This window comes from Chanodichthys erythropterus, chromosome 10 (genome assembly GCF_024489055.1).
Source record: "Chanodichthys erythropterus isolate Z2021 chromosome 10, ASM2448905v1, whole genome shotgun sequence".
In the NCBI taxonomy this organism is placed as follows: Eukaryota; Metazoa; Chordata; class Actinopteri; order Cypriniformes; family Xenocyprididae; genus Chanodichthys; species Chanodichthys erythropterus.
The window spans coordinates 49,878,660-49,906,462 of record NC_090230.1 but is presented as its reverse complement, the minus strand read 5'-3'; the positions used below and the strand labels follow the sequence as shown (position 1 = coordinate 49,906,462).

At 36.1% G+C, this 27,803-nt stretch overlaps 3 protein-coding genes across 6 annotated transcripts in view; all 3 read right to left on the bottom strand.

The window, feature by feature from the left end:
• Positions 1-12,995, bottom strand: part of tacc1 (transforming, acidic coiled-coil containing protein 1) — a 34,157-nt gene extending 21,162 nt beyond the window's left edge. Inside the window, exon 1 of one of the 3 annotated variants that reach the window (XM_067398059.1) lies at positions 12,752-12,995. Coding sequence is in view for 2 of the 3 variants with exons in the window: in XM_067398063.1 (XP_067254164.1) it covers positions 7,230-7,294 (65 nt within the window). In the remaining variant the exon portion in view is untranslated. Of the gene's footprint in view, positions 1-7,229; positions 7,910-12,751 lie in introns of those variants that run through there. The other 2 variants (XM_067398063.1, XM_067398062.1) reach the window with 2 other exon arrangements.
• A 144-nt stretch (positions 12,996-13,139) lies between these two features.
• ddhd2 (DDHD domain containing 2) lies at positions 13,140-21,993 on the bottom strand. Its single transcript, XM_067398065.1, has 17 exons — positions 21,848-21,993; positions 20,675-20,819; positions 20,350-20,546; positions 20,180-20,269; positions 19,980-20,094; positions 17,889-17,978; positions 17,584-17,725; positions 17,272-17,480; positions 17,077-17,141; positions 16,109-16,237; positions 15,924-16,010; positions 15,589-15,717; positions 14,413-14,568; positions 14,220-14,325; positions 13,984-14,124; positions 13,748-13,892; positions 13,140-13,656 (listed from the first exon to the last, which is right to left on the bottom strand). The coding sequence occupies exons 2-17, from the start codon at positions 20,802-20,804 to the stop codon at positions 13,581-13,583; spliced, it is 2,007 nt and encodes a 668-aa protein (XP_067254166.1). The 5' UTR covers positions 20,805-20,819; positions 21,848-21,993; the 3' UTR covers positions 13,140-13,580.
• Positions 21,994-22,832: 839 nt separating this feature from the next.
• Positions 22,833-27,734, bottom strand: plpp5 (phospholipid phosphatase 5). Of its 2 annotated transcripts, none has more exons than XM_067398067.1 (8): positions 27,597-27,734; positions 26,461-26,573; positions 26,116-26,224; positions 25,924-26,011; positions 25,148-25,211; positions 24,715-24,839; positions 23,474-23,644; positions 22,833-23,389 (listed from the first exon to the last, which is right to left on the bottom strand). In XM_067398067.1, the coding sequence occupies exons 2-8, from the start codon at positions 26,529-26,531 to the stop codon at positions 23,220-23,222; spliced, it is 798 nt and encodes a 265-aa protein (XP_067254168.1). In that variant the 5' UTR covers positions 26,532-26,573; positions 27,597-27,734; the 3' UTR covers positions 22,833-23,219. The 2 variants fall into 2 exon arrangements, with proteins under 2 accessions (XP_067254168.1, XP_067254167.1); XM_067398066.1 differs by lacking the exon at positions 27,597-27,734 and adding an exon at positions 27,532-27,550.
• Positions 27,735-27,803: the final 69 nt, after the last annotated feature.

Sequence of the window (27,803 nt, the reverse complement as noted above, 5' to 3'; positions counted from 1 at the left end):
GTTAATGTTAACAACATCAGCAGCATTGTGTGACAATGTGTATTTAGTGTGTATTAGCGTTACCTGTAAATTTCAATTTCTGTACAGTCTAATCACTAACGTTAATTTGTCATAATACAATCTGCCATCAAAATGATAAGTTTAATTATTGCAGCTGCTGTGAGAAAAGGCTATAAATGATCCGCCTCACATGTGACATAGCCTACTAGCTGGGACTCGTTCTTTATTTATACAAACGTGATGTAATGACACAAAGACAAACGGCGACATGCTTCAATTTCCCTTGATTTCCCACCAATACCACCCGTTGTAAAACATTACAAGCTTACCGTTGTGAATCGGGCTAAGGTAAGGAGATAGTTTTGAACACTGGCTGGTTATATGTACATGCTCAAATATTGATTTTGGATCATTTTTAACCAAAAAAAGTTACGGACAGCAGCTTTAACTGAGGAAACAGAAAGCGTTTCGGAAGCCTGTATGATGTTAGCAGAACTGCTAATGCTAATTAGGAGGTGAAAGCATCTTTTATAAAGGTTTAGGTTTTTCTTAGAAGCTTGGGAGATAATTTTAACATAAATTGTGAGCCGTGTTACTAACATTCATTTGTAATTGAGTCTTGTTTTGGTGAAGAGACTGAATAATCACAGAAAAAGAAGAGTTGGTTTTCATTGACTTTTCCTTATAGAAGACCACCCATAGACGTGTTTGTGAGGTTTTAATACCACATGCTCAGGATATGAGGCTAAGATTCCATTATGCAAGTTGAGGAGGACTCTATAAGGAGGTCTCACATTTCAAACACACAACGAAAACTTGGCAAGAGATGCCACAGAAGCTGGAATAAAAGAGAAAAACACAACATAAAAGAAAAACAGGCCACTGAAGAAAGTGCTTCTTAAAAAGTACAAGAAACATTGCTCTCTTTCCCCAAAACAATGACTAGGCACACATCTCAGAACATTTTCTGGTGCCCAAACAGACCTAAATATGATGGTTTCTCAGACAGTTTTGGTTCAAGAGAAAAGTCCTAAGGGAGTGTGCATCTGTGCTTCTAATTACAGATTCTACATTTGCAGAGTTGTACAGACTGAAGTCATTGAAGGTCTGTGTTTGGATCCACCCAACAGGCTGTGACTGAACCGCCACGATTGGGACTCAAAGAAAGACAAAATTCCCTTATTTGTCACAAAGGAGACTCTAAAAGAGATGAAAAATGTGAATAATTTCAATCAGTTTATTCTGGGTTCAGGGTGCACCCGGGGTGGTACTTGACAGTAATTTACAGAATGAAGCGTGTGTTTGTCCACTGAAACTCTGATTTTTTTAAGCCAATTCCACCAAACACATACCGTTTTAAAATCTTGATAACTTAAAAGGAACTGAGCTGAGATTCCAACATATGGGGTTTTCACATGTACAGTATAGTACGGAAACACACTCGCACAGAAACGATTGGTCAGTGCTGCTCGAATTAATCAGTAAAATAGTTTAGCAGCTTAAAGGTGCCATCGAATGTTTTTTAAAAAGATGTAATATAAGTCTAAGGTGTCCCCTGAATGTGTCTGTGAAGTTGCAGCTCAAAATACCCCATAGATTTTTTTAAATAAATTTTTTTAACTGCCTATTTTGAGGCATAATTAGAAATGTGCCGATTCAGGCTGCGGCCCCTTTAATTGCTCGCGCTCTCCGCCCCCTCCCAAGCTCTCGACTCTATCACTGCATAAACAAAGTTCACGCAGCTAATATAACCCTCAAAATGGATCTTTACAAAGTGTTCATCATGCAGCATGTCTAATCACGTAAGTATAGTATTTATTTGGATGTTTACATTTGATTCTGAATGAGTTTGATAGTGCTCCATGGCTAACGGCTAATGCTACACTGTTGGAGAGATTTATAAAGAATAAAGTTGTGTTTATGCATTATACAGACTTTAAGTGTTTAATAATGAAAATAGCGACAGCTCTTGTCTCCGTGAATACAGTAAGAAACGATGGTAACTTTAACCACATTTAACAGTACATTAGCAACATGCTAACAAAACATTTAGAAAGACAATTTACAAATATCACTAAAAATATCATGATATCATGGATCATGTCAGTTATTATTGCTCCATCTGCCATTTTTCGCTATTGTTCTTGCTTGCTTACCTAGTCTGATGATTCAGCTGTACACATCCAGACGTTAATACAGGCTGCTCTTGTGTAATGCCTCGATCATGGGCTGGCATATGCAAATATTGGGGGTCATACATATTAATGATCCCGACTGTTACGTAACAGTCGGTGTTATGTTGAGATTTGCCTGTTCTTCGGAGGTCTTTTAAACAAATGAGATTTATATAAGAAGGAGGAAACAATGGAGTTTGAGACTCACTGTATGTCATTTCCATGTACTGAACTCTTGTTATTCAACTATGCCGAGGTAAATTCAATTTTCAATTCGATGGCACCTTTAAGATATAACTGTGCAGTTCTTGAGATAAACTTATAGTTTCGCTATTAGTAGAGACACTGCTGCCATGAGAGACGCAGACTAATTCACATATGCTGCTTATTCTCTCTCTCTCTCTCTCCCTGCATTAATAACTGTATCAGTGTATTATTCTGCTATCAAGGCTCAAGCCTTCGTTACTAGTTCTGAAATGACGTTTTGGAATTAGCAACGGAGGCTTGGGATGAGATGCTTTAAGACAAAAACCTGACAAATGTCTTGAAATACTACATTGGAACAGTGTCTTGAGTGGTAACCGTAGTAACCGTAGTATAAGCTGAATAACTGACTCCGGGCTGTTGAATTCTTAGAAAATAATGCACACCCGAGGTGTAACTCCGCTTTGCGTCATGGCCGCATTACCACCTGGGGTGCTCATTATTTTCCAAGAATTCAACAGCCTGGAGTCAGTTATTTCTTACTTAAAGTTTTGCTTTGTTGAAATACCTTTGTTGCACATGATTCCATTAAAGAAGCGACAAAAAAGGTTTTCTTCTAAACTATGTAATAAGATATGTGTTTATGTGCTATTATTTGTTGAGGCTACTTTTATATCTTGAACACAGCTGCTATGGCCTATGAACTTGTGATGTCAGGCCAGCTTAACACATCATAACAATGACACTCTCAGACAACCTTCAGAGCATCATATTCCTGTGTTCATTGCCAGACTCAGCACAAGATCTCCTAAGCTCACAGCATCCAATCTTAGCTGAGTGTGAATGATGACATCTGCTGCTAGGGAGATTTCACTGTGTTAGATAAGACTATATACTCTTAGTTTTCTTTTTTCTTTTTTTCTATCATCAAAAAATGTATTTCACTGCAGGGTTTGAAATATTTTTCAAGAACATTTGAAACAAGCATCATTTATGGGAGAATGCCTTCATAAAGCAATGCTTGAAGAGTTACTCAGCCTTGATCAATATGCAGTAAGAGAATATGAGATGTAATAACAAGAAGGCAGAACTAAACTGAGGTAAAAGAGCATGAATGAGGGGGCAGAGCCATATTACATAATCTTCTCTGATGTGAGAAATAGCAGTATATCAGAACTGAGCTCATGCCAACTTCACACGACTGCACTCCAATGTGTTCTGACAGGAGACAAAAATAGGTCAATCAGCAAACACTTCACTTTTCCAGAAAAGACTGGAACATGATGGACAATAAATAGTCACCTACTGATAGGCTTTATGTGTTACTTAATCTAAATAAAGCCATATAATCTATTTGCAGCTGAGCAATAATCATTGTTATTTTTACTGGAGTCACAAGGCAGGGAGAACAGCTGTCCAAAAACAATTCACATGAGAATAACCACTCCCTTCAAAGTAGGGTGTATCTCAAAATGAGTCCAGGAACACAGTTCAATGTTTAATCTCGGTATAATACAAGAGATTAAATGGAGGTTTTAGTTAGATTACAATCAAACATTATCAGTTTGCTATGATATAAGTGAGCATAACAGGAACATTAGCAATAATATATTTGTTAACAATTTGAGTTTTTTTAAACACAGTTATCCAAACTGTAGGGTGATAATGTTGAAAAAGACGACAAAGTTCCAGTATTATTCTATAGACTTCAAAAAAACTAAATTATTCTACAGACTTTGAATACTATAGTGTTTTTGTAGATTTGGTGATGAAAGAAATATAATCCTATAAACACTGCAGTCAAAGGTCTCACACACCTCTTCCCTCATGAAGTGTTTGTGTTAAAAAAAAGAAAGTCCCAGAGCCACCTTGTGGTGAAAAACTGAACTACTATTAAAACTACAACGAAAGTATTCAGAAAAGGGAACTATATCAGCTTCATCACTGTATGTATTCTTAATGAGTTAAATTATTCTTAAGAAACGGGAAATGTTTCACAACTCTATCAGACATTAGTATTTAAAATTCCATCACTTCCATCATTTTGAAAGTAATAAATTAGTTAAGTATTGGTATTTTTTTTAACTAAATGTTCTTGCCTGAATGTAAAAATGTTTTCATATTTAATTTTAAACCTAACAAAAAATATTGTAAAAAGCTGAATCAAATATCTGTTACCTGTAACTGAAAGGTGCTAAAATAATGTTGCATATAGTGGAAAAGAGCATACTATACCTCACATTAAAATCATTTGAAGTTTTGAACCAATCATTTCTGAAAATATTTTGAGCAGCTGGAAATAAAGCACATTGGCTACATCTGCTGGTCAAATGCAGGTACATACAAGCAGATGAACACATTGACACAATAATGTGGGAGTTACTAAAATATTTTCATTTATGGGTCATTTAAAATATCAAAACAGACCTAAAATAACTTCTGCTTTTATATCGTTATGCTTTAAATATTATAGCTTATATACTATATATATTATAGTTTTGTTTTGAAATAAATTAATACTTTTATTCAGGAAAAACTGATCAAAAGTGACTGTTAAGACATTTATAATGAAGATTTCTATTTCAAATAAATGTTCTCTTGAATTTTTTTATTCATCAAAGTATCTTGAGAAAAGAAAACAGTATCAAGATTTTCGCAAACATATTAAGCAGCACAACTGTTTTCAACATTGATAATAAGAAATATTTCTTGAGCAGCAAATCCACATATTAGAATGATTTCTGAAGGATCATGTGACACTGAAGACTGAAGAAATGATGCTGAAAATTTCAGCCATACCATCACAGGAATAAATGACATTTTAAACAATTTAAGCTATTTTAAATTGTAATTTTAAATTTAATGCCATTTTAAATTTACAATATTTAAAAAAAAAATTTTTGTATATTAATTCAATAAAAGTCCTTTTGAGGCATGTCAGTACTGCTCCCACGTATGTATCATAACGCTCCAGCACACTTGACATAATACATCACATTACAAAAACTCAACACAAGTATGCCATTGTCCATAGATGTGCAGCCTTAATCACATGCATGAATGCAGAATATAATTTCATTTGCTGCATGACCCTCTGACCTAAAACCAGCAACTCGTCCACCCCCCGACCCTCTCAAAACAGAAACAAACATTCATCAGAGGACCTCCTTATTAGCAATCCATATAAAAAAGACAGGAATGTTTCTTTGAACAGACAGTCTCTCTTTATCTAATAAAAGCTCAAACAGTAATATTACTAACCTCAAAATGACTTACTTATAAACAATAACAATGGCATTTTTGACTTGAAGTCTGGGAAAATGGTAACATTGATTCAAGTGTCCTTTTAAGAAGCGCTACCAGCATGGAAAAGCTATTTATAGGGTGTGTGTTTGTACAACAAGCACTGCACAGCATGAAAACCTGCCAAGAAAACTTCACAATAATGCTTCACAATAAGGTCTCATTTCTAAACATTAGTTAATGCAACAGCTAACATAAACTAAAAATTAACAATATATTTTAAAGCATTTATCATGTTTGTTAAAGATAGTTTGTAGTAAAAATATAATGTTTCACTGTTAGTTCACAGAGCATTAACTAATATTATTTAAAAAATGTATTAGTAAATGTTGAAATTAACATTGACTAAGATTACTAAATGCTGTGTGGAAAAAAAAATTCTATGGAAGTCAATGGGGTCCATCAACTGTTCGCTTACAGACATAATAATTCAAAATATCTTCTTTTGGGATCAGCAGAAGAAAGAAATTCATACAGGTTTGGAACAACTTGAGGGTGAGTAAATGATGACAGAATTTTCATTTTTGGGTGAACTTTAATGTTAACAAATTAAACCTTATTGTAAAGTTTTAATGTAAACTTTCAGTCATCCAAACCTTCCCGATATGATCTGCCATAGTTCCTGTAAACTGAACCAAATCAGATGCATCATGTGTCAGATTTTCTGATCCAAATGTAATTTCTTAAAAACAAACTCAATAAACTAGGGGTCACATAAGGAGAATTTTTCACAAAACACTACACATATCATGCTGCACGTTTAGTGCACTACATTACATAACGACCTGAACCTGAAGAGGCTATGAAGCATCCATACATTTGAATACACAAATATGCTACACAAATTACACCAGATCAAACTCAGCTGACCAAAGGGAGGAAACTGGCATTCAATATGTGAGTTTAATACCTAATCTAACCCTCAAGATGAGCTGATGACAAGCTGACGTGTCATTTGTACACCTTTACAACCCACTACAGATGGTGATGCAATCTGTCATAAGTTTTATGGATGGATTTTATGATATAAACAAATGCTATGAGCATGATACCACTTCAGATACTTTCTAAAAACACTCCAATACAGCTGACATGCCATTTAATCGCACTCACAGTAGCGCCTTGCTAAATAAAAAACGTTCAAATAGGCCAGACTGTAAAAAGGCCTGAAACTTGTCAGTGTACCAAAAAGGTGTGGAGATATTTGCACAAGAGCTGGGGTTTGCATCAAACAAAGCACTGCGTTACATAAAGACAATTAATTTAAACATTTCTAAAAGAAAATCTGTGACTGAAGCCTGGAACTCTGTTTTATGCACTCTTCATAAAAGCACATTTTAACCCTTTCAGTTCCCAGAATTGATTTTACTCCATGAGAAACTTCACCAGCATGATAGCCACACCTTTGCTGTCACACCGGGAAGTGCATATGACACTGTAACACTGACATAATGCATAAACAGGTACAATATTAACAGGGTTTTAAAGCACATTTATGCATTCTTAAAGTACATACTATGTATCAAAATAGCATCAAGTCAAACTTACGTGCTAATGCTCTTCTGCTTTAGGGAGTTTGTCCCATATCCCTTTTTGCTTTGGGATCCCCCCATGATGTTGGATTGTTTAGAGTGTGTAAGATTAAGTTATATATACAAATATATATATATATATTTTAAGGTGGTCCTAGCAGGTGGAGTTGGTTCATCTTGGCTCCTGTCCGACAGTTAGAGTCATACAGCCCAGTGCTACAGCAGTGACGGTGCAAAGTGTGTCAGAAATGCTGAAACACTGCTTGTTTCTACGCTGCACGCCCCTCCTATCTCAGCACGCACACACACACACTCACACACTCCTACAGTATACAGTAGCACATGACCTCTAAACACACGCACACACAAACAAGCTGTCAGTCAGACATGGGAGATTCCACGGAACGCTGGTAGGGAGGGAAACGCATCAGGCATCCATCCCGACAGGTTTATCTCTTGTGTTCTGAATGGACCTGCATTGATGATCTAAAGTGATCATGTTTTTCTGAACAAGCACCAACATGTGGACAAAGTTCAGTTAACAACTCTTTCTTATAGACAACTAAAAATGTTGCTGTGATCTCCTGAGAGAGTCTAATTAAGGTTCATATGTGGGTCAAAACTGATTAGCTGTTCTTTTTTTAGACCATATGAAAATGATGTGATATGATGTTCTAAAAGGACTGAAGACTGAGTAAGAATAGCAGTACACTCTAAAAAATGCTGGGTTAAAAACAACCCAAGTTGGGTTGAAAATGGACAAACCCAGCGATTGGGTTGTTTTAACCTAACCTGCTGGGTAGTTTTACTTAACTCAACTATTGTTTGAAAATAACTATATGGCTGACTTAAAATGAATCTAAAATTAAATTAAAATGTTCATTTATTAAACATTAAATGTTAATCTTCAAGATATTCTGGGTTCATTTTAAGTAAGCAATACTGTAATTTTTAAACAATAGTTGAGTTAAGTAAAACTACCCAGCAGCTTGGGCAAACATTTAACCCAACTGCTGGGTTAAAACAACCCAATCGCTGGGTTTGTCCATTTTCAACCCAACTTGGGTTGTTTTTAACCCAGCATTTTTTAGAGTGTACTTGTGCTATTTAAGGGAAAGCTTTTTCAGAAACTAAAACTGTTATAAGTTACTCACCCTAATGTCATTCAAGACTTGTATGACTTTTTTCTTCTGTAGAACATAAAAGAAGATATTTTGAAGAATGTTCACGCTGCTCTTTTCCACACAATAGAAGTAGATGAGGACTGGGGTTGTCAAGCTTAAAAAAGCACAACAAGGGGGCCTTCACAAAGAACATGTTTTTCCATTCCATTGTGCTACTTTTCCATTGTTTATGTAAACTCGCGCTAGACGGATGAGCGTTGTGCTCACGTCTTGCGTCTTTTGCAGCATCTTGCACATGACATGTGGTTCTAAAAACGCGGCACTCAAGTTGAAATCAGTTCAACTTTAATAAAAAGCGCATCTTGAGACCTTGCGTTTTTTTCCCCATTCCACTGCCATGTCTCGCGTTTTTTTTTTTTTTTTTTCAGTAAACGCCAGTAAACATATAACCTTTAATTACCTGTGGGTCACTATTCAGATTCATTGTATGGAAAACAGCTGCTTGGACATTCTGCTTAACATGCGTTTGTTTTCCACTGAAAAAGTATGTTTCACAATACATGTGGGTGACTAAGTGATGACTAAGTGATTTTGATTTACAGTTGAACTGTTCCTTTAAGATCTGGAATGATGGCGGAGCAGATAGCCTCGTGGGCAGCGCTCCGACATTTATTTGGTCCTTTGCTGATCCTCTCTCCCACCCTGTGTTTTTCTGTTTGATCTCTACACTAAAAAGGCCAAAAAAAAAAATACATAAATATAAAAAGACCTGGACAGATTATCATGCAAAAGCATTTAGTTAAAAAACAGCTTTCAGTTTTCTTCATGCAAAGTCTATGATCCTCACATAAAAATGCTTTCAGTCTTGAATGTGTACACAAGCTGTACATTTTAAGGCACAAGTTTGACTGGCTAATTCATGTAATATCTTTATGACATAAGGTCAGAATATCAAAACCAATCTGAAAACTTCTGCAGCTCGAAAAAGCACATGGAGCAACAGTGATATTACAGTATATTTCATTAGCTTAAATGAATATAGCATTTTTCTATTGGTGAACTATAGTCAATTAGGTACCTTTAAAAGTTGTTACAGGACCTTAAACTGCTTTTAATTTGGTAAAAGCTTCAGGCAAAAAAGAAGTAAACTCTAATTTCAGCTCAAGGTTCCTCTCACATATACCTGACACATTTGTACCTACATTTGCAGATCTCACACTACGCTGACACTATCTGAACACTGAACTTTTCAAAGCAATAGAATGCCTCAGTATTTGAAAAGCAGCTGAAGACACACCTCCTCCGAAGGCAGGCACACACACACACACACACACACACACACACACACACACACACACACACACACACACACACACACACACACACACACACACACACACACACACACACACACACACACACACACACACACACACACAGGTAGGGCTTTTGTTTGTTTGGAATTGATTGGATGGTTGAATGGTTGTGGCTTGCTATTGGTTGATCTCATGTGAGTGACAGGTTGACCCGTCCTCACGCCAGTAAACGCATCATCAGAGAAGAGAGGGAGGGGAAGATATTTTGATTAAAGTTTACGAGGGTACAATTAAAAAAAATAAAATAATGATGCACATGGATAAATAATTTATAATAAAGAGGCAAAGAGTTTATAAATGAATTAAAATACTAAAATATTTTTCATAGTATTTGGACATATATAATTTGACACCTCAAAATAAAGACCAAACCTCTCTGAATGAGGTTGTACACATATTACCAGATGCTTATAGAAAAGTGATAATGACTTAATCTGGTAAAGACTGCCCTCTTGTGGTTGGGGTGAGCAAATATGTAAATAATGTATGATGCCAGAAAACACTACTGAAGAAAATCTCAGTATAGAGAATCCTTCAGAAGCACATGTATGGCTGGTGGACATGGAGCATTCTTGGAAAGACAATTTCCGCTTCACTTAGAGGACCCCAAATTGTAACCACATAAAGACATCCCTTTTATAAGGTTATTCAAAAAATAAGAACCAAACAACCCTACAAAGCTGATGAGTATCCAAATGTAAGATACATTCCTAAATCATGAAGAAATTACAAATACTTATGCTTCACTAGGAATAACGGTCAAATTTATAATGGTTACTTTTCTGAAATGAGACAACAACCACCTCCGGAGGACGCAGCCTTCGAAATGAGACTCAGCTAGCATGTGCTTACAAGTGTTTACACAGTTGCCATGCAACAAGCAGAACCAGAGTGCACGGAACATGAGAAATTCTCTTCAGTCGGGACTCAGTTTATCTACACTCTTTTCAGAGGCACGGAACCATGAGTGATCTCAGGCTGCGAAACTTCCCATTGTTGACTCAACATATTTCCACATCCTTCTTCCACAAGGGACAATTACATAGTCCACTGCACACTGTAGGGGTCCAGCTCATCTGAACATGCAGATAGCATTCCACGGCTAATTCAGAAGACTAGAAGTTTCACCCTCAAGCACTTTAACTCAACTGATGGGCACAAGACTCCACATTTCCAAGCGATGAGAGGTTTTAGGTGTGACCTCACCCTTCAGCCTCAAGAAACATGGAAATACCAGAAAGAAAGAGAAAACCAAGCCAGGATGACACAATGCACATGCAAAGGTCTTTTAAGCCAGCTGCTGTTTCTGACAGACCCATAAGCTAGGCATTTATCACTTTATATTTTTGTTGAATATATCTTGATTCAGTGTCTCAGCACTGTGAAAAACATAAGAAGCAGTCAAAAGTGAGTCTTTCTAGGTCTCTGATTAAAGCTTTCCCACTGTGGGCAGTTAGGGGACTTGTATGTCTTTCTTTGTATGAGTCTAGAGAGTGAATTGACCTTTGCTTCAGTGGACGAAGCAGAAACACAATCAATTACAGTACTGACTTCAATGTAGGGGTCAGTTTTCTCATGTGGTTAACACATGTGACTAACCATGTAATGAGACAGTTCAGCTCTCCATTTCCTTCGGCATAGCTCAAATAAAGTTTCCAATCCTGATGATCAAAGATGATGCGGGTATTTGTGTTTCCCAGACGTTTCCATGAATTGGTCAACCATGTGACTATGAAAAGAATGCAGGACTTCAACTACAGTAGGATTATAAAATTTGCGCACTGATGTGTGTAAGTCGCACTAACTAGGTTTTTATATTTTGCTGAGGGGACCAAATGGCATACTTGTGAAAACAACAGCACCCTTTTCGGGAGACAACATTATAGCCAAGTTTGGATTCGATTCATTGGGTGACTTGAGTTTAGCCTAAAGACATGCATAGGTTAAGAAAACAAATATGTTCCCACAGAAGTCTAGTCAAGAATTCTGAAGTGAAATCTTTAGCCTAGAACAAATACGAATAGCATTTGAATAAATAAACTTTGAATAAATTAACAACTGGAGGCTAAATGAAATGAGCATGAAACCAACCTCTACATAAACTGCAAAGAATAGGCTACTGATTTAAAAATTCCACTAATGTTTAAAAGAATATAATAATAAAATTATCATTGTTTACTTGCCATCATTTTTGTTCCAAACCTGCATGAGTTTTTAATTCATATCGTATACAAGAGATGTTAGGCAGAAAGCCAGTCATTTTTAATGCATATTTTCTATAACGAAAGTGAATGGTGACCGAGTCTGAGGCTGACGGTCGCCGTAAAATGTCTCCATTTGTGTTCCACTGAAAGCCACATGGTCAGACCGGGTTTGAACAACAGAATGATGTTTTTAGTGGGGTGGGTTGACCCCCCCAATCAAATGGTTGTGACCCCAAACACACCTGCACCAGGATTTACTTGCATACCATCTTACAGGCAGATGTGTCGAGGCAAGTTGGAGCTAAACACTGAAGGACCGAAACATAGCGCAAAATGCGTCCTGTGTGATTTCCATTCAATGTTCTTCATCAAATCATGGGAAGTTACGTCATGTAATTCGCTCCAAATGTTCTCGACTCTCTCTGGTTCACAACGATCAGACACACTTAATAGAGACAGAAAAGTTGACCGTTCATTAAGAGAGTTGTTGACTCGAGAACCGCTCGGACCGATTCGTAAATAAATCGTTTTGGTAACCGGTTCAATTGGCTAATTGAAAAGATTCAACTCAAAAGAGAGGCGTTCAAATGTTGAAAAGCGTACATTCTAAAATTAATGGTTTTTAAACCTTCTATTTGACTTAATGAACTGTTATAGATTATACGGAAATGTTGACTTTACACAACTGAGAGAAAATCTGATACTTCTGACAGGCGAACTATTCTGACTCGCGCGTTCATGTTCGGCTGAAGTTTTAATTCCCTCTATGCAGAAAAGAAAAAAAAAAATGAAACATTTTCAGTAAAATTCTTGTGGATTAAGACCGTTTCTCACCTTTTCCTGGTGTTTTTTCAAAGGCTGGGCATCTTCATACAAACTTCTCTTTCCAAGTCTTAATAAATAGTTTGAATATTTTCAAGTATCGGAACTTCTACATTTAAAGAGCCGGACTGAAAGTCTCGTAAATCCTGACGGCAGTAGTGCTGTTGTGTTCATTGGCTGTGTGGAATTCTTGGCGGAGGATGCATGGGAGGGCAGTTCATGACTCTGTATGGAAAGGGGATGTTTTGTAATGTGTGGCGCACGATTCCAGACGGATAAATGGGAAATGAACGAACTTCCCGGTGGCTATGATCTGAATTATGCCTTAAAGACACAGTGTTGGTATCTGAAGAATTTCTAACAACAAAATCGAATCTGAGATACAGATATAGTCATCACACATTTTTTTGGGGGGGGTTAGGAATTTAATAATAATAATAATAATAATAACAATGACGATAATAATAATAAAAACAGCACAAATATCCAAGCATTATGAATACACAATATTAATTAATTAAATAAACAATTGGAAAAAAACTGACCAAAGTTATATTCATATACATTTGATGAAAATTTCTTTTATAATGCTCATTAGTGCACAAAAGGGTATTGTGTGGATAAAAAGTCTCAAAGCCTGCCTTGAGAATACTGCAACAATATCCTAATACCTGGCAACAGTTCAGCTGGGATTCCAAATTCAAATTCTTTATTATTATTATTATTATTATTATTATATTTTAGGTAGTTTATCGGCTTGTTAATATATGTGGAGAAAATTGAATCATTGGACTGGACTGGCATTAAAGGTTGTCAGTACTATACAAAAGGTATATAACATTTATAATGGAGCACATCTCACTGGAATATTTCCATAAATCTCTCTGAGAACCAACAGAGCAGTATCTTCTGACTCCCTGCAAACAAACACAGAGAATTATTCATTTCAGAGCACATACACATTAATGATATTAAAGTACACAAGTATCATGAAAGATTTTCTCTTACCAGTAGCACAGATGGCTCTGTATTGCAAACAGGTACTCATTGAAACTTTCAATCGGTGTCTCCTGAAGGACAAAGTCAATGCGTCGACCACGATTCAACATTCCCACATTGGTGAAGTTTTCTCCCTCCTGCTCCACTGGTGATACTGCACCACAAATATTCAAATGTGAGATGGAACATTCAAAATCTGAGGTGGATTTTATAAATATCCAAAGAGTAAAAGCTTCATTCGATACCTTCTGCTTCATCAGTAGGGGTCATGGAACTGAGTCCACCCTCTGCAAGCGCTGGTGATGGGACCTGAGAAATGCTCTGCCAAACCATTCGTAGGGATCCCAGTAAATCAGAACTGACTCGAGTCAACCCTTCTTTGAGTTCTGTAGGGACCAAAGACATTTTATTTAATTTAGCCTCAGAGAAATTTTTGAATATAAAAACTATGGATTTCGATCCATAAAGTGATGTGATATACCGAGGTGCATCCTCTTTCTGCCTTTATGATGGGGTATCAACATCGGTGGCAAGTCCACGTCTCTGGGCACAAGCATGGGCTCGATCCGATATGCCACTGGGTCAAACTGCACAGATTACATTCATGGTTTAAGAACATAGCTCTAAGGAACTTATATGGTTCTTCTCAGTCAGTGTTTTGGAGCGTGTCTTACTGGATGGAAGATGTTGTAGAAACTCTTGCAGGTCGGGAAGCTGTAATTAGGATCGATCCTCTTCAGACCTCTGACTGTTAAAAACATTCCTATGGGTGAACCAACAGCAAAGAAAGCCTGAGGATGAAAGGCTAACTGAGGATAGTCGATGGATACCTGCAGAATAAAGAACAAGATATCTGGCATCTGTAACAAACGGTGAAATACTCATATCAATTGAGATTTAACAGTCAACAGTTGCCTAAACTTGAAGGGACATACAGGAAAATAATATATATATATATATATATTTTGAATACAATTTATGTATTTTAAAATGCAATGCAAAAAATGTAAATTAATACTTCTCACTTTATATTTATTCTCAGATTTTGTTGTATTTGTATTTACTGTATATCATTTAATATATTTTATATATTCTCATCAAAGAATACTAAAAATCTAATTAATAATGAATCATGGTTTTCACAAAAATATAAAAGCAGCACAGCAGCAGATCGGCATATTAGAATGATTTCTGAAGGATCATCTGGAGAAATTATGCTAAAAATTCAGCTTAAAGGTGCTAAAGAGGATCTTTTTGTCGACTGAGAAACCAAAGACTGTTAGTGAGTTTTTGAAATGAGCGCATGCGTAAGAACAACCCCCCTCCTTCACAGCTCGTTTCGAGGGATCGCCTCCCAAAACTCGTGCACGAGTATTGGAACACAAGTGTTTACCACCGGCATTCGCTATTTCGTGTTAGTGGATTCATTATGTCGGACCACAGGTAACTCATAATCTGCAGTTGTTACTCCTGTCTCCTGACAAAAACATTGCATGCGGCGCCTGTGGAGTGTGGAAAGTTACTGGAACGCGCAGCCATGCTCGTCTCTCACAAGGAACGTCATGGCAGTGATTGACAAGCCAGAGGGCCAATCGTTTACGCGATCATCGCGTAAACGATTGGCTGATGTTTTTAAGGCCCTACCTTGTGCACAGATGATGTATATTAATATTATTCCTTTCAGTGCACCTAATAAATAGGTCTTTTATCAGTTAGTAAAGACAGTTTCAATTAATATTGCAAAAATGTATAAAACAAAACATCCTCTTTAGCACCTTTAACCATATTATTATAATATTATTATAATATTATTAATATTATAATTTTTTTTTTAAAATACAAATACTTACTTGTCCAATGCCAACATCAAAATGCTGATAATCAATGGCACTAGTGGTGGGGGTTTGATGATCATGAGCATTTCTCATGCCTAGACTTGAGGAGTGCGTCTCATTTTGTCCACTTCCGATTCTGGAGTGCTGTTGGACATTCAAAAAGTAGTTACTAGAATGTATCAAAACCAGCATTCCAATCTAAAACAATGGACTGTTATCTGTCTTCCCTTCCATTTCTGGGTGTGGAAAGGAAGCTTCAGACAATTAATCTACACTGCAAACCTTTCCACTTCTGCCATAAGCCACTGAGCTCCTACAAACACAGGGCTATAAGGAATTTCAGGAATTACCTTCCATTTCTTGACACAGTTCATCAATTTCTTGCGAGGACCAAGGGATATTCCAATATCTTTTAGGTCCTTCTCTGAGCAGAGCATCTGAAATGGTTTAATTGGAATAAGAAGGGTGAAATGAAGAATTGGAGTGTTGTGTTTTTAAGATGCGTGTTATGTGTGTTTCAGGACAGAAAACTGACCAAAGACTCCATATCCATTTGTTCTCTCTGGAGTACATTGAGGTGCTCCTCCAACCCATGGCTCTTCAGCGCCTCCTCCAGACTCTCATAGGAACCGCAGCCCGTGTCAACATGATGGTTCTCATAGAGCTGTGCAGAAAAAAATTGTTCTATTGATCACCTATATTCTTTGAAATCTATAAAAGCAAAAGGATACTTTGCTCTATGAAAAAGGCACAGTAATGTGCAAAAGCTGAACAACAGATTATTCTGCAGCAACAGTATATTTTGAGGAACAAAACAATGGTTAGATTTTTTGTTTGTTTTCTTGTAGTGCCTTTCACAATACATGTTTCATAGCAAATAATTGATTTAATGCATAATTTAAAAATATATAAGAAATACAAATTTAATAATAATTTAAAATATATTATAATATATTTTTTAAAAAGATTATTAGACAAGTCAGAGTCATTCAGAGACATGCTGGATTAATATAAAATCTATTTACAGAAAAATATTAACAAAAGTCATCTAACAATAATAAGTAGTTACTTTTTATTAGTCACATGTTAAAATTCCCCATTACTCTCCAGAAACCAGCAAGTTCTTTTTCTCTGTAATATTTACTGTAGACAAAAACCATTCAAATTAACACATTAATGTTTATTACTAAATAATTTTATCATATATTATTTTCTTAGATTCTATGACAAATTTTGAGATTATTTATATACTATTATTAGAATTTATCAATATTTTCATTTTTTATTTTAATTTAAAAGTAATTTTTATTGTGCCTATGTCATTTTGTAAAGATTTCTATTCATTTAAAATGTTTTTACACACACACACAAACAAATACATACATACATATACACACACATATACACACACACACATTATATTATATATTATATTTAAGCTTTATTTTCAGTTACCAAAAATAATTCTTAGTTCCAGTTAACAATAGCAACATTGGTGCAAACCTCATGAGCTGTTGAATCTTCACTTGTTTCTTGATTGGTCAGGAGATCAAACAGGATCAATGAGCCTGTGTAAAACAAGACACATTATTGGATAAAACTTTAAAGATGAAATATTTGTACTGTTCATAAGTATTGGTTATTATTATATCTTCTAACCAAAACAGTAGTTCTGTTCTAAAAAACACAGTTAGGTACCGAGGCTGTGTCCAACCAGGGAAACGTGTCCCGTGAAGTGTGGATGCCTCTGAAGGAAGAGGCTGTGGAGACGGTTGATCTCAGAGGCCACTGTATCCACAATAGTCTGGCAGTATGTAGCGCTATTGTAGAAGAAAAGGTCCAGCACTGTGTCGTTGCTGAACTGACGCAGGCGGCTAATGCTAGGCAGAGTGATCCTCTCAATGTCTCTTTTAAAAATAGAAATAAGAGAGTAAATATTTATGTGGGATTTCTCCACACACAAATAAAATAAAATAAAATTATCAAGACGACAAGAGTCAAACGTCTTACTTGTCAACTCCTGTAGTTTCTCCATGTAAGACTTTGTGCCAGTTGACTGGAAGATACTCAACCCTTCCAATGATGCATGAGTCCTCACTCTGCCTGAAGTGGCTGTTTATGAGGCCGGTGGAGGCGTTTCGAAATTCATTAACTGCAGCAGGAAATGGGGGAAAAATCAGAATGCTTTGAAAACTTGTACAATAATATGGAGTGTTAAGTGTCATAAACGTGGCTTTTGAACTGCTCAATAGTTGCTAAACAATCCAACATTGGTAAGAAGCACCCATGTTTAGTTTTAGACGATAAAGGCTCACCACACTGGACAATGCCACGGAGACGTATGTCACAGGCCGGACCGATACCGTGAACCATGAACACCAGGTGGTCTACTATCTCTGGTTCTCCTGCAGAAACACAGCAAGAATTTATATCAAAAGATATATTATTGTTAGCAAACGAACATTACAAACCACTTAACCCTAAGCCATGCTCAAGCTGTAACGGTTTAAAAATCTACTGACGTTCCTTGCTGTCTACTACCTAAATACAAGAGGAGGAAGCTATCTTCTAAGGCAGCATCCCAATTAAAGTGAACAGGAGAGACTCAACTCACAACTGATTGAAATAAGTTTGATGATAGCATCTTGATAAGCTAACAACGTGATACTTGTGCTGACGTAATCACCATGATTTCGAGATGCAACTTTGTACAGCGTTCTACTCTGAACTGTTTACATCTTCAGACTCTGAATTATGCTTTACTATGGCAACACTATCAATGCCAAAATGAATCTGCAGCAGTCATATGGTGCAAGTAGGAGCTCTCTTTAAGGACATGAATGCTTTTTACAAATAGAGTGCCCCAGGGATGACGTGTTTTTGTAGGACAACCTGGAAGTTAGCGGCGCACGGGTTCCCTCGGTTGAAAGCCTATGCATTTTTCCCATAGACTTTTGGAAGATCGCAGAAAATAAGCTCTGTGTTTAACAGAGGGTTATGACACTTACACGTTTTGTCTATCAAGATAATCTTTACAAGTTAACACAACATTTATAGATTTTGAAGCCTAAATAAAGTCATCAGATATAAAAGGCTAACAGTAGGCTATAAACACAACGTCGTTACCACCAAGCTTCCTCAAACTGTATTTAAAAAGCAACTTTATTTAAAAACAAGCTCGCTGATTATGATCTGTGCTGTTATGAATACTTTTCCACTTTTTCATGAGAAATGCAGTCCAAATGTCCCGTTTTTAATGATGACGTCTAAAGTCACCGCCAAAGTAAGTAGTCCCTTTTAGCAACTTGTTAGCAACTGCCGATTTTAAGACACAGTTTAAAAAAGTAAAAAAAAATCAAAAGTGGGTTATAACTGGTGTGTTTTATATCATAGATCAAAACGTGAAAATATTTAGAGGTTTTGTTAACCACAGACCTTATTTCAGGTGATTTAGCAAAAAACCATTCAAAAAACCCATACACTTTACGGCGTTGGAACCGGAAGTCCTAAAATGCTAACTCGCTTCCGGGTTTTGCCTACAAAAATGCGTCATCCCTGGGGCACTCTATTGGAATATTATAATTGTGGTATTTCTGACATGGTGTGAACATACCTTTTAACACGTAAAAATTCAGAGCACACACTAATATTGCATGAAATAGTCCACAGTTTGATGTTAGCATGTTTCTAAGATAACAGTGTGATACTTTAATTTGCAAAAAAATACACAGCCCACACAAATATTGGGTGAAATAGTCCAGAGTTATTATTAGCACATTGCTAAGATAACAATGTGATACTTTTATACATATAAAAATACACAGCCCACACAAATATTGGGTGAAATAGTCCAGAGTTTGATGTTAGAACATTGCAGAGCTAACAATAGTTGTGTCCCACACACAATGTATATACTGTGCACTCTGTACTCTATTGTCTAGTAGTATATACATTTTAAGGTCATATTGTCATCAATCATCGATGTCAATTAACCCTCTCCTTTCTCTATATAAGGAAAGCTGCGACAGTTAGATTCATGAGGTGTCCAACATTTCACACTTCATTTTTTTTTACAATGTGATAGTTTAAACGTAATAATAATAATCATAATCATACACAAATATTGGGTAGTATAGTCATTTTACAATTACAATTGACTGTTTTTATTAATCTTTTCAGTACTGAATGAATATAACTATATTGTTGTCTACATTTCTCTACATACTCACCATCTTGGATGAGCTTGTCAATGCATTCTGGGACTGTCTACATTAAGGATATGAGAATTTTTGCCTAAGAATTTGGCCAAAATTAGGTATTATAACTTTTGGAAGTGCATTTGTGTCAGAAACATGACTAGTAAACGCCCTAGGATTTTAAATAGAGTTTTAGGGAGCTGCACTTACCCTCTGGTATTTCTAATGGAATATTCTCAATTCCTCTCTTTAGAGTCTTGGATTGAGTTCGTTCAGACGGGGAAGGGGGAAAGTCTTTGCAGCTGCTGGTGTACTGTGTCATCAGCTGAGGTAAAGCAAAGAGAGAGACACAATGTAACTTGTGAACAGAAAAGTGTCCATTTTACATGAGCTTTACATTAATATGATACCTTTGGATTGTGAAGGATCACAGTTTCTCCTGTTGGGAGCTCCAAATTCGTCTTCCATTCGTTCAGTGTAACTGCAATCATATAGGCGTCCTGTTTTTGAATAAAGAAAAAGTATTAAGTATTAAAAACGTTAAAATTTAAATTTATTTTAGAAAATCTGTGCATCTCACCTCTAGGAATTCACTGAGTTCCTCGCTGTAGGGAGTGTAGGTCACGTCTTTGCTGCCTTTGTGGAACCAGGAGCATCGTCTGACCTCGGTGGGCTTCTGTTCCCAATACACAGAGTAACGCTTTCTTTCACGTACCCTGACGTCATACCGTCTTCCATCTGTAGCCACTACCACTTCATCCTTTTCACTTTTCCCCACTGCAAACAAACAAGATCTCATGGTAATCATTCAAAGCATACATTTGTACTTGTGCTAATAAACTAACTATACTTTCAGCAATTGCAACCATAGGTTTTAAAGTAGCCAGAAGCAGACAATGGAAGACCTCGACTGTAAGCATCCTCCAGTCGCCGTGAGTCTTCTCTGCTGAAGGGTTGCCAGGAGTCCTTGGAGTCCACCTGCTGGTTGAAGAACCAGTGGTACTGGACGGGTTGATACGGCTCAGCAACATTCATGCTGATGCCAAAGGACTGCAAATATAATGTTGCCATGTTTTTTAGTAATACACTAATGGTCTCGGTGATCTCATTTGTACACACACAGATAGATAGATAGATAGATAGATAGATAGATAGATAGATAGATAGATAGATAGATAGATAGATAGATAGATAGATAAAATCATTTGCTAAATGAAACTATATTTTACTACATTTCAAATTGCTACACTTGAAGAATTATTAATAAAAATTGTGCCTAACTACTTTTACACATTTATTTTCTCTTTTTTAAATGTCTAGTCAGTCACACCACGTAGACATTTTGGATTTGAAGCTCCGCAATATCTGAATAACTTTTAACGTCATTCAAAAAAGAAAAATAGCAACATAAAACGTTGTCAATATATTAATAACATAACAAAATAGCATAAAATATGGCCCATGTAAATTAAGGAATGAACATATATTGTAAGACTATTAACAAAATCACGTAAAATTGGAAAGCACAATATGACTTTTGACCAACTCAAACATCAAGTAGAGCGGTTACGTCATCATATGGTGCCAGCTATATTATGTATTATTGGATGATGGCAGCAAAGCAAATGACAAACAGAAGTCAAATTATCAGTTGGTCCACTGGCATTGTGTTGTGAACAATACAAAATAACCAACCAAAGTGATTTTAATCATACGGACATTGCGGAGCGCGTTTGTGTTTGGTGCGTATTGTACTGCAAAAATAGGACACGACAGTTAAATGAGTGACCGAGGACAATAAAACATAAACAAACTGCATTTTATCTGATCGTGCCAACTTAAGTATACAAGAATAGCACATAAATGACGGTTCGATGTATCGAATTCGAAAAAAAAACAAGCTTTCTGACTAACACAAGGACAGTTGATTTATTAGATGACACGTAATAAACCTGTTTGGAAATGTTTAAAACACGATGTAAGACATAGTAATCGTAAGTATTACGAACGTTTATCATCTGATACAACAAATTAGGGCAAATAGAGGGAAACATAATAATGTATCACAATCTACTCACCGGCTGCTAGTAAGGATGCCCGCTTAGGACAAAATTGACTTCTGACAGAGAGAGCAAACCTCACACTGGTATTCACTATGGTGGTCGAGTGCGAAGTAACTGCATCTACCAGGAGCTGAAACCTTATAAGTGGTCTTTGAGTCTAAAGGTCGACTGACAGGGGGAATTTTGAAATAATCAATCAACAGCAGCAGCAACAAGTGCATTACACCATTGTGAGATGGGGTTATGATGAGCCAATGGATAAGAAATTATGATTCTCATAATCACATGTGATCTCAGAATAACAAATGATTCATTAATATATTCTTTAGTTCTCAGTGTCTTGCATAAAATACGTGTCATTTAGAGTTTATATTTAGAAAGACCACAATGGTGAATGAACTTCTATTTTAAATGAACTGTTTCTTTAAATATTGCTTGACAAGAACATTTAAAAGTTTGGACACACACACTAACTGCTTCTTCGACGTTTTTCAACAAATGGTCACTGATAGGAGGTTGTTAATCTTCATAAATGTATATATACACTCTATTAGAAGCTGTTTTATTTTCTGTTCAGCTTAGAAACATGTAATTTCGCAATGCCATATATATATAAAAAAAAAAAACTTTTAGCCTGTTCTTGGTGTAAGATTAGTTCATTAGTAAGATAAAATGTTAAAAATCTCAGGTTATTTTTAACTGTTGGTTGAAAAGCTTGACCTCTAGTTCTTGCTAGTTTAGTTTTATGTCTTCAGCATAAAATTAACTATGACCTCTTTGGCAGATGCTGGGACTTAAGGTAATAGTTTATCAAACATATCAAATAGAAAATAAACCAAACTAAAACAATATTGACTCACTTTCAGGAAGTTCCCAGAGTGACGTTTCATTCTGTATCAGATAATAGATAATACAGAGCAAAGGTCTTCTCACAACAAGTAATCTTCTACATTGTTGACAGACACTGTAATGTCGAATGATCTGCTCAAATCAGCTGATACATTATAAATCACAAACTTTATTAAGGATTTCCTGTATGCATACAGTCTCTACAGGAGATCACTATAAATATGTCTGCTAAGTTGTAAAATTGACCTAGAAGCTGTTTTAACATACATTAAGTTCTTTCACTGGGATAGTTCACATATAAACCTCAAAGAGCTTGATAAGGTACAAATTTTTAAAGACATTTTCAAAAAGACAGCTCTACAATACACTTATTGTGAATGTCTAAAACAGTATAGGAAGGCAAAAAGCGAGAAGTACTCGTTGGTCCACAGGTGGCACACATACAAAAAAAATAGACATAATCGCAGCAACTGGCTTGGTAAACATTCACTCAGTATATGGTTGTTGGTCTGGTTAAATTGTAGCAGAATTTGAGTTCCTACAGAGGTAAGAGGTAGCCTGGGTTGGCCTGCTTGCGTTCCTGAGCCGGAGCCGCTGCCTCTCTCATTCGGAGGGGTCTGTGGCAGTCTAGGTCGTTGAGAGCTGGGTAATGCTGTCGGTAGCATAAGTATGAGAAGGCCAAACCGAGGAGAGATCCCACCAACACATCTGAGAGTGAACGGGAGACCATGTCATTGCCTTAAATCTATACATGTCGCTAGAGCAGTGATAATGATGACAGGAAATTCTCACCTTGCCAGTGATGTTTGTAGTCACATGTTCTGGAGAGGGCGATCATAATGGCAAAAAGGAGAGGGGTGAGGAAGGCACACAACCTCCAGGCTTTACCTCGGCCTACTGGGCTAAAACAGTGCAGCTTTCCAGCCACGTACAGGGCAGTGAAGCCCAGGCCAGCAAACGCAACTATGACAAGGGATAAAAAGTTGTTACAATTACAGGTATATTTTCTTATTTTGTGTTATATATATGATCAGTAGGAATTTTTAACTATCTTTTATACAGCAAGGACTGTTTAAATTGATCAAAACTGACTTTTTACAAACAATTTATATTTCAAATAAATGCTGTTCCTTTAACCTTTCTGTTCATCAAATAATTTTAACTTTGCCATGCCAGGAATAAATTCCATTTTAAAATATTCAACTTTCTAACTAAAAATGGAAAACTTTATATGCATTTTGGCTGTTTATTTACGCGACAACCGCGCTTTGGGTGCCTGAGAAAGGAACATTTTGAAAACGGGTTTCAAAGTGCAAGTTTTTGAAAATGATATCTTTATAGTCTCTGTGTAAACTAGAAAAACACAAATTTGTGAAAACAGTGACGTCATGTGCATACCCATTACATGTTCAGTCTATAGTGCATAGTAAAACGCAAAGGAAAATCTTTTCCGTTTTTAATACATCATTGTCGTGTAAACGTCCCCTAAAATTATAATAATATTTCACAATATTACTGTTTGTACTGTATTTTTGATCAAATAAATGCAGCCTCGTGAACTTTATCAAAAATGTAAAAAAAAAAAATCTGATTTATTATTATTTATATATAAAAATAAATTATTTATTGTACTTAAATTTATATAGATTGAGTGTATATGGATAAGTTTAAAGTCAACATCAATCAAACAACAAATCAAAATGGTCCCTATTGATTTTTTTTTTTTTTTAATAAATCTTCCTGGTTTTATTGTGCATGATGCCCTTTGCTCCAAATAAAATAAATGTTGCTAATTGTAATTTTTTATGAAATTTACCAAAACAACCTCTGAAGCAATCAAGCTCCATTTGTGGTTTCTAACACCCATTTGTCACAATCCAATTAATTCCAGGCAGACAAATGCAAATCCTGCCTTACATTTTTTCTTGTTTCACTCATAAACATTATGTCAGATTACAGAAATAAAGTGGGTTATGAACAGTGTTTCATGCTGACAAAAAAACAAACACTAAATAAACAGCAGCTTCTCTTACAGGAAGAGTGTCCGCTTGGAAAGCTCTTCCTGCCTTCCATTACTACATCCGGGTCACCGCTACAGCGAAGCTCTGGGTTCATTTGGCCATCCGGAAAACAGCGGTAGAAGAAATCAGGCCGTGGCCTTGTATGGAGAAAGAAAGGAAGTTTAATGGGAAAAGGACTAGGCCTGTGAGTATCTAGTCCTCTCTACTACGTCTTTCAACAAATGCTTCAGTTTTCTAAGCTGAGTCAATGGGAGATATATTGTAATATAATTGAAAATAAAAAAAAAAATAAACCACAAATTTATTTACAAAACAATGTGTTTATGTTAAATGGTTTGAGATGAATTAATGTCTGCAGTGATGTGGGATACTGAGATGGACATTAACACAGTTTGGTATATCTGGTGCAAAGTTAACATTGTGATAAGGTTGGACACTCACTCACCTTCCCACGGCTAGCTTGACTGCATTAGTGAAAACTCCATTTAACACCAGGGTCAAAGTCACAGCTGTGTCATACAAAAGATACAGAGACTTCGGTTAACCGGCAATAACATTTAAGATCATGATTTCATCATTTGATACATTATCTCTTTACAAAGACTTATACTAACTACATTTCACTATAAATAAACATTACAGAGAGGCATACAACTATTCTATAATATATGTATATTTAATATGAACTCAACAATAATATATACACACACATGTATATATATATATATATATATATATATATATATATATATATATATATATATATATAAAATTAAATGTGAGTGTGTGTGTGTATATAATATATATATATATATATATATATATATATATATATATATATACACTCAAATTAAGTTAAAAAAATATAATAAAATGTTATTTATTTATATATATAAAAAGTTATATATATACACACATATGTATATATATAATGAAATGTGTGTGTGTATAATATATATATATATATATAAATAATGTTTTATATATATAAATAATGTTTTATATATAATGGCTATTAAAAACAACAATTTCTGTGATTCATTTTTTCTGTTTAATATGTTCAAAATATTTAGTGTTACAGATAGCGTTTATTTACAGGCTAGTGTTACAGTTTTTATTTTTATTTTTTAATTATACTATGTAAAATTATTATATTTCTTAATTATAATTAATTATATATATTTTATATATGTAAATATTTATAAAACACACACTTCTTACCCAAAGATGCCTCTTTCACATCGGCCTTTCCACCTTGTTTCAAGGCAAATAAAAAAATAACCACCAATGGAGTGAAGAGGGCGATAGACTGTTTAAATTAGAAAAAAATGGTAGTGATATCCCTTTATTCAAACACCTGCATGGTATATTCAAATGCAGTTTCATGGCTGAATAAGAGTGGCAAGCACTTACAAACATGAGGCGGGTAGGAACACGGTCCTTTTTGACGGGATGGAACTTATAGAGCCAGAGTTCCTCAGGCTGGATCTCACGGCTGAAGGGAGGAAGCTCCTCAGTCACGCTACAAGAACATAATAACAGCCTGAGAGAACAATCCTCATCTCCACAAAACAGGCAAACAGAGACACAGCTCGGGAGACCGGAAGATCTACCCACACAGCAGTGAGAGAACCTGGCTCTCCAAAACAGAACAAAAAACTGGCATAACAGGTTATGAATAAAGAGGAGCCGTCAAACCCACAGAAGTAGTTCAGGTCAAGGGTTAGAGGTAGTAATACAAGAATAAAGTGTACTTACAGAAAAAGACCTAAAAGCAGAAGCCGTACAATAACTTCAGCAATGAAGCCATTATCAAAACTCTTCCTCATCTTTGGTTGTGGTTTGTCATTGAAGACACCTTCCCCTGAAACCTGGAAGAAAGTGGAAGAGGATTTTGCATTGAACTGAAACTGTGAATTCATATTTAGATGCACTGAATTAAATATCTGAGAACCCAAGCAGGAACATCCGAGATAAACTTCATCACCAAAACCATCCACCAGCATGAAATGAGAAGATGTGACGGCGAATGACACTTCAGCTGGTTACTATTACAAACCCAACATCAACAGAAAATAAACCACTAGTGTTATTCAAAAGCGAATGTATATTATATTTATTACGCTTGTGACACAGAACCCGGTTAGAAAAAAAACAGTTTAAGATGGTACCTGGATTCTAATTGGTCTATGATGGTCATTACAAGCTGGTTGACCAGTTACCATGTTCCAAAAATCAACCTGAAGTATGACCAGATATCAGCTGGTTTATTACTGATCACCAACTGATGACCACCTTGGATCAGCAATTAAATACTAGCATGTTTCACAAACCAGCACAGTTTTTCTACAGTTCTAACCTGGTTGAAACATCCAGTTTAAGATGGTATCTTCATTTGATAGTCATTACAAGCTGGTTGACTAATTATGTTCCAAAAACCAACCTGAATTGCTTTGACCAGCTAGTAGCTGGTTTGTTACACATCACCAACTAATGACCGCCTTAGATCAGCTAGAAACCATCTACAGTGTTCCCAAACCAGTTTAACTACCTTAAGATGGTATGTGAACAGATAGTAGCTGGTTTAAGATGGTCCAAGATGGCCTATACCATATTTTAAACAAGCTGCCAGGTTTGTTACTAGTCTAAGATGGTCTACAGTTTAAAACAACCAGAAACCAGCTACTATGTTTCAAAACAGCTAGATTTAGCTCAGTTAATCCGGCACGAAAGTAACTCAAGTATCGAATTTTCCAAGTGAAACCAGAGCATCACTAGAAAGTCGCGCGACCCTCCGCGGCGGCACATCTGTAATATTTGCTTACGAACATTTCCGCAAATACGACATCGCGCATCCTCCGTCTTTTGTCTGCAGCGCGGAGTTGAATACAGACCTTCGGATTCTTTCCTTTTCTGTCTAAACCGTCGCCTTGTCGGCTGTTGAGAGCAGCCACCGGAGCAGAATTTTGCGATGTCTGTCATATATATTTGACATGTCCAGCAGCAGCAGCTGACCGCGGTACAGATCAGCGATGAAGGGGTACGACTGACGAGGCAGTACACACACACACACTGACATTAACACGTCAGTCCTTTCTGTG

Coding starts and splice junctions, on each gene's coding strand:
- ddhd2 (XM_067398065.1), bottom strand. CDS start 20,804: ATGAATGTTGCTGAGCCGTATCAACCCGTCCAGTACCACTGGTTCTTC. Junction 16,011..16,108: donor AAATGGATATGGAGTCTTTG/GTCAGTTTTCTG, acceptor AAACCATTTCAG/ATGCTCTGCTCAGAGAAGGA. Junction 15,718..15,923: donor ACTGTGTCAAGAAATGGAAG/GTAATTCCTGAA, acceptor AATGTCCAACAG/CACTCCAGAATCGGAAGTGG.
- plpp5 (XM_067398067.1), bottom strand. CDS start 26,531: ATGAGGAAGAGTTTTGATAATGGCTTCATTGCTGAAGTTATTGTACGG. Junction 26,225..26,460: donor CTGCTTTTAGGTCTTTTTCT/GTAAGTACACTT, acceptor ATGTTCTTGTAG/CGTGACTGAGGAGCTTCCTC. Junction 26,012..26,115: donor TTCCTACCCGCCTCATGTTT/GTAAGTGCTTGC, acceptor TAATTTAAACAG/TCTATCGCCCTCTTCACTCC.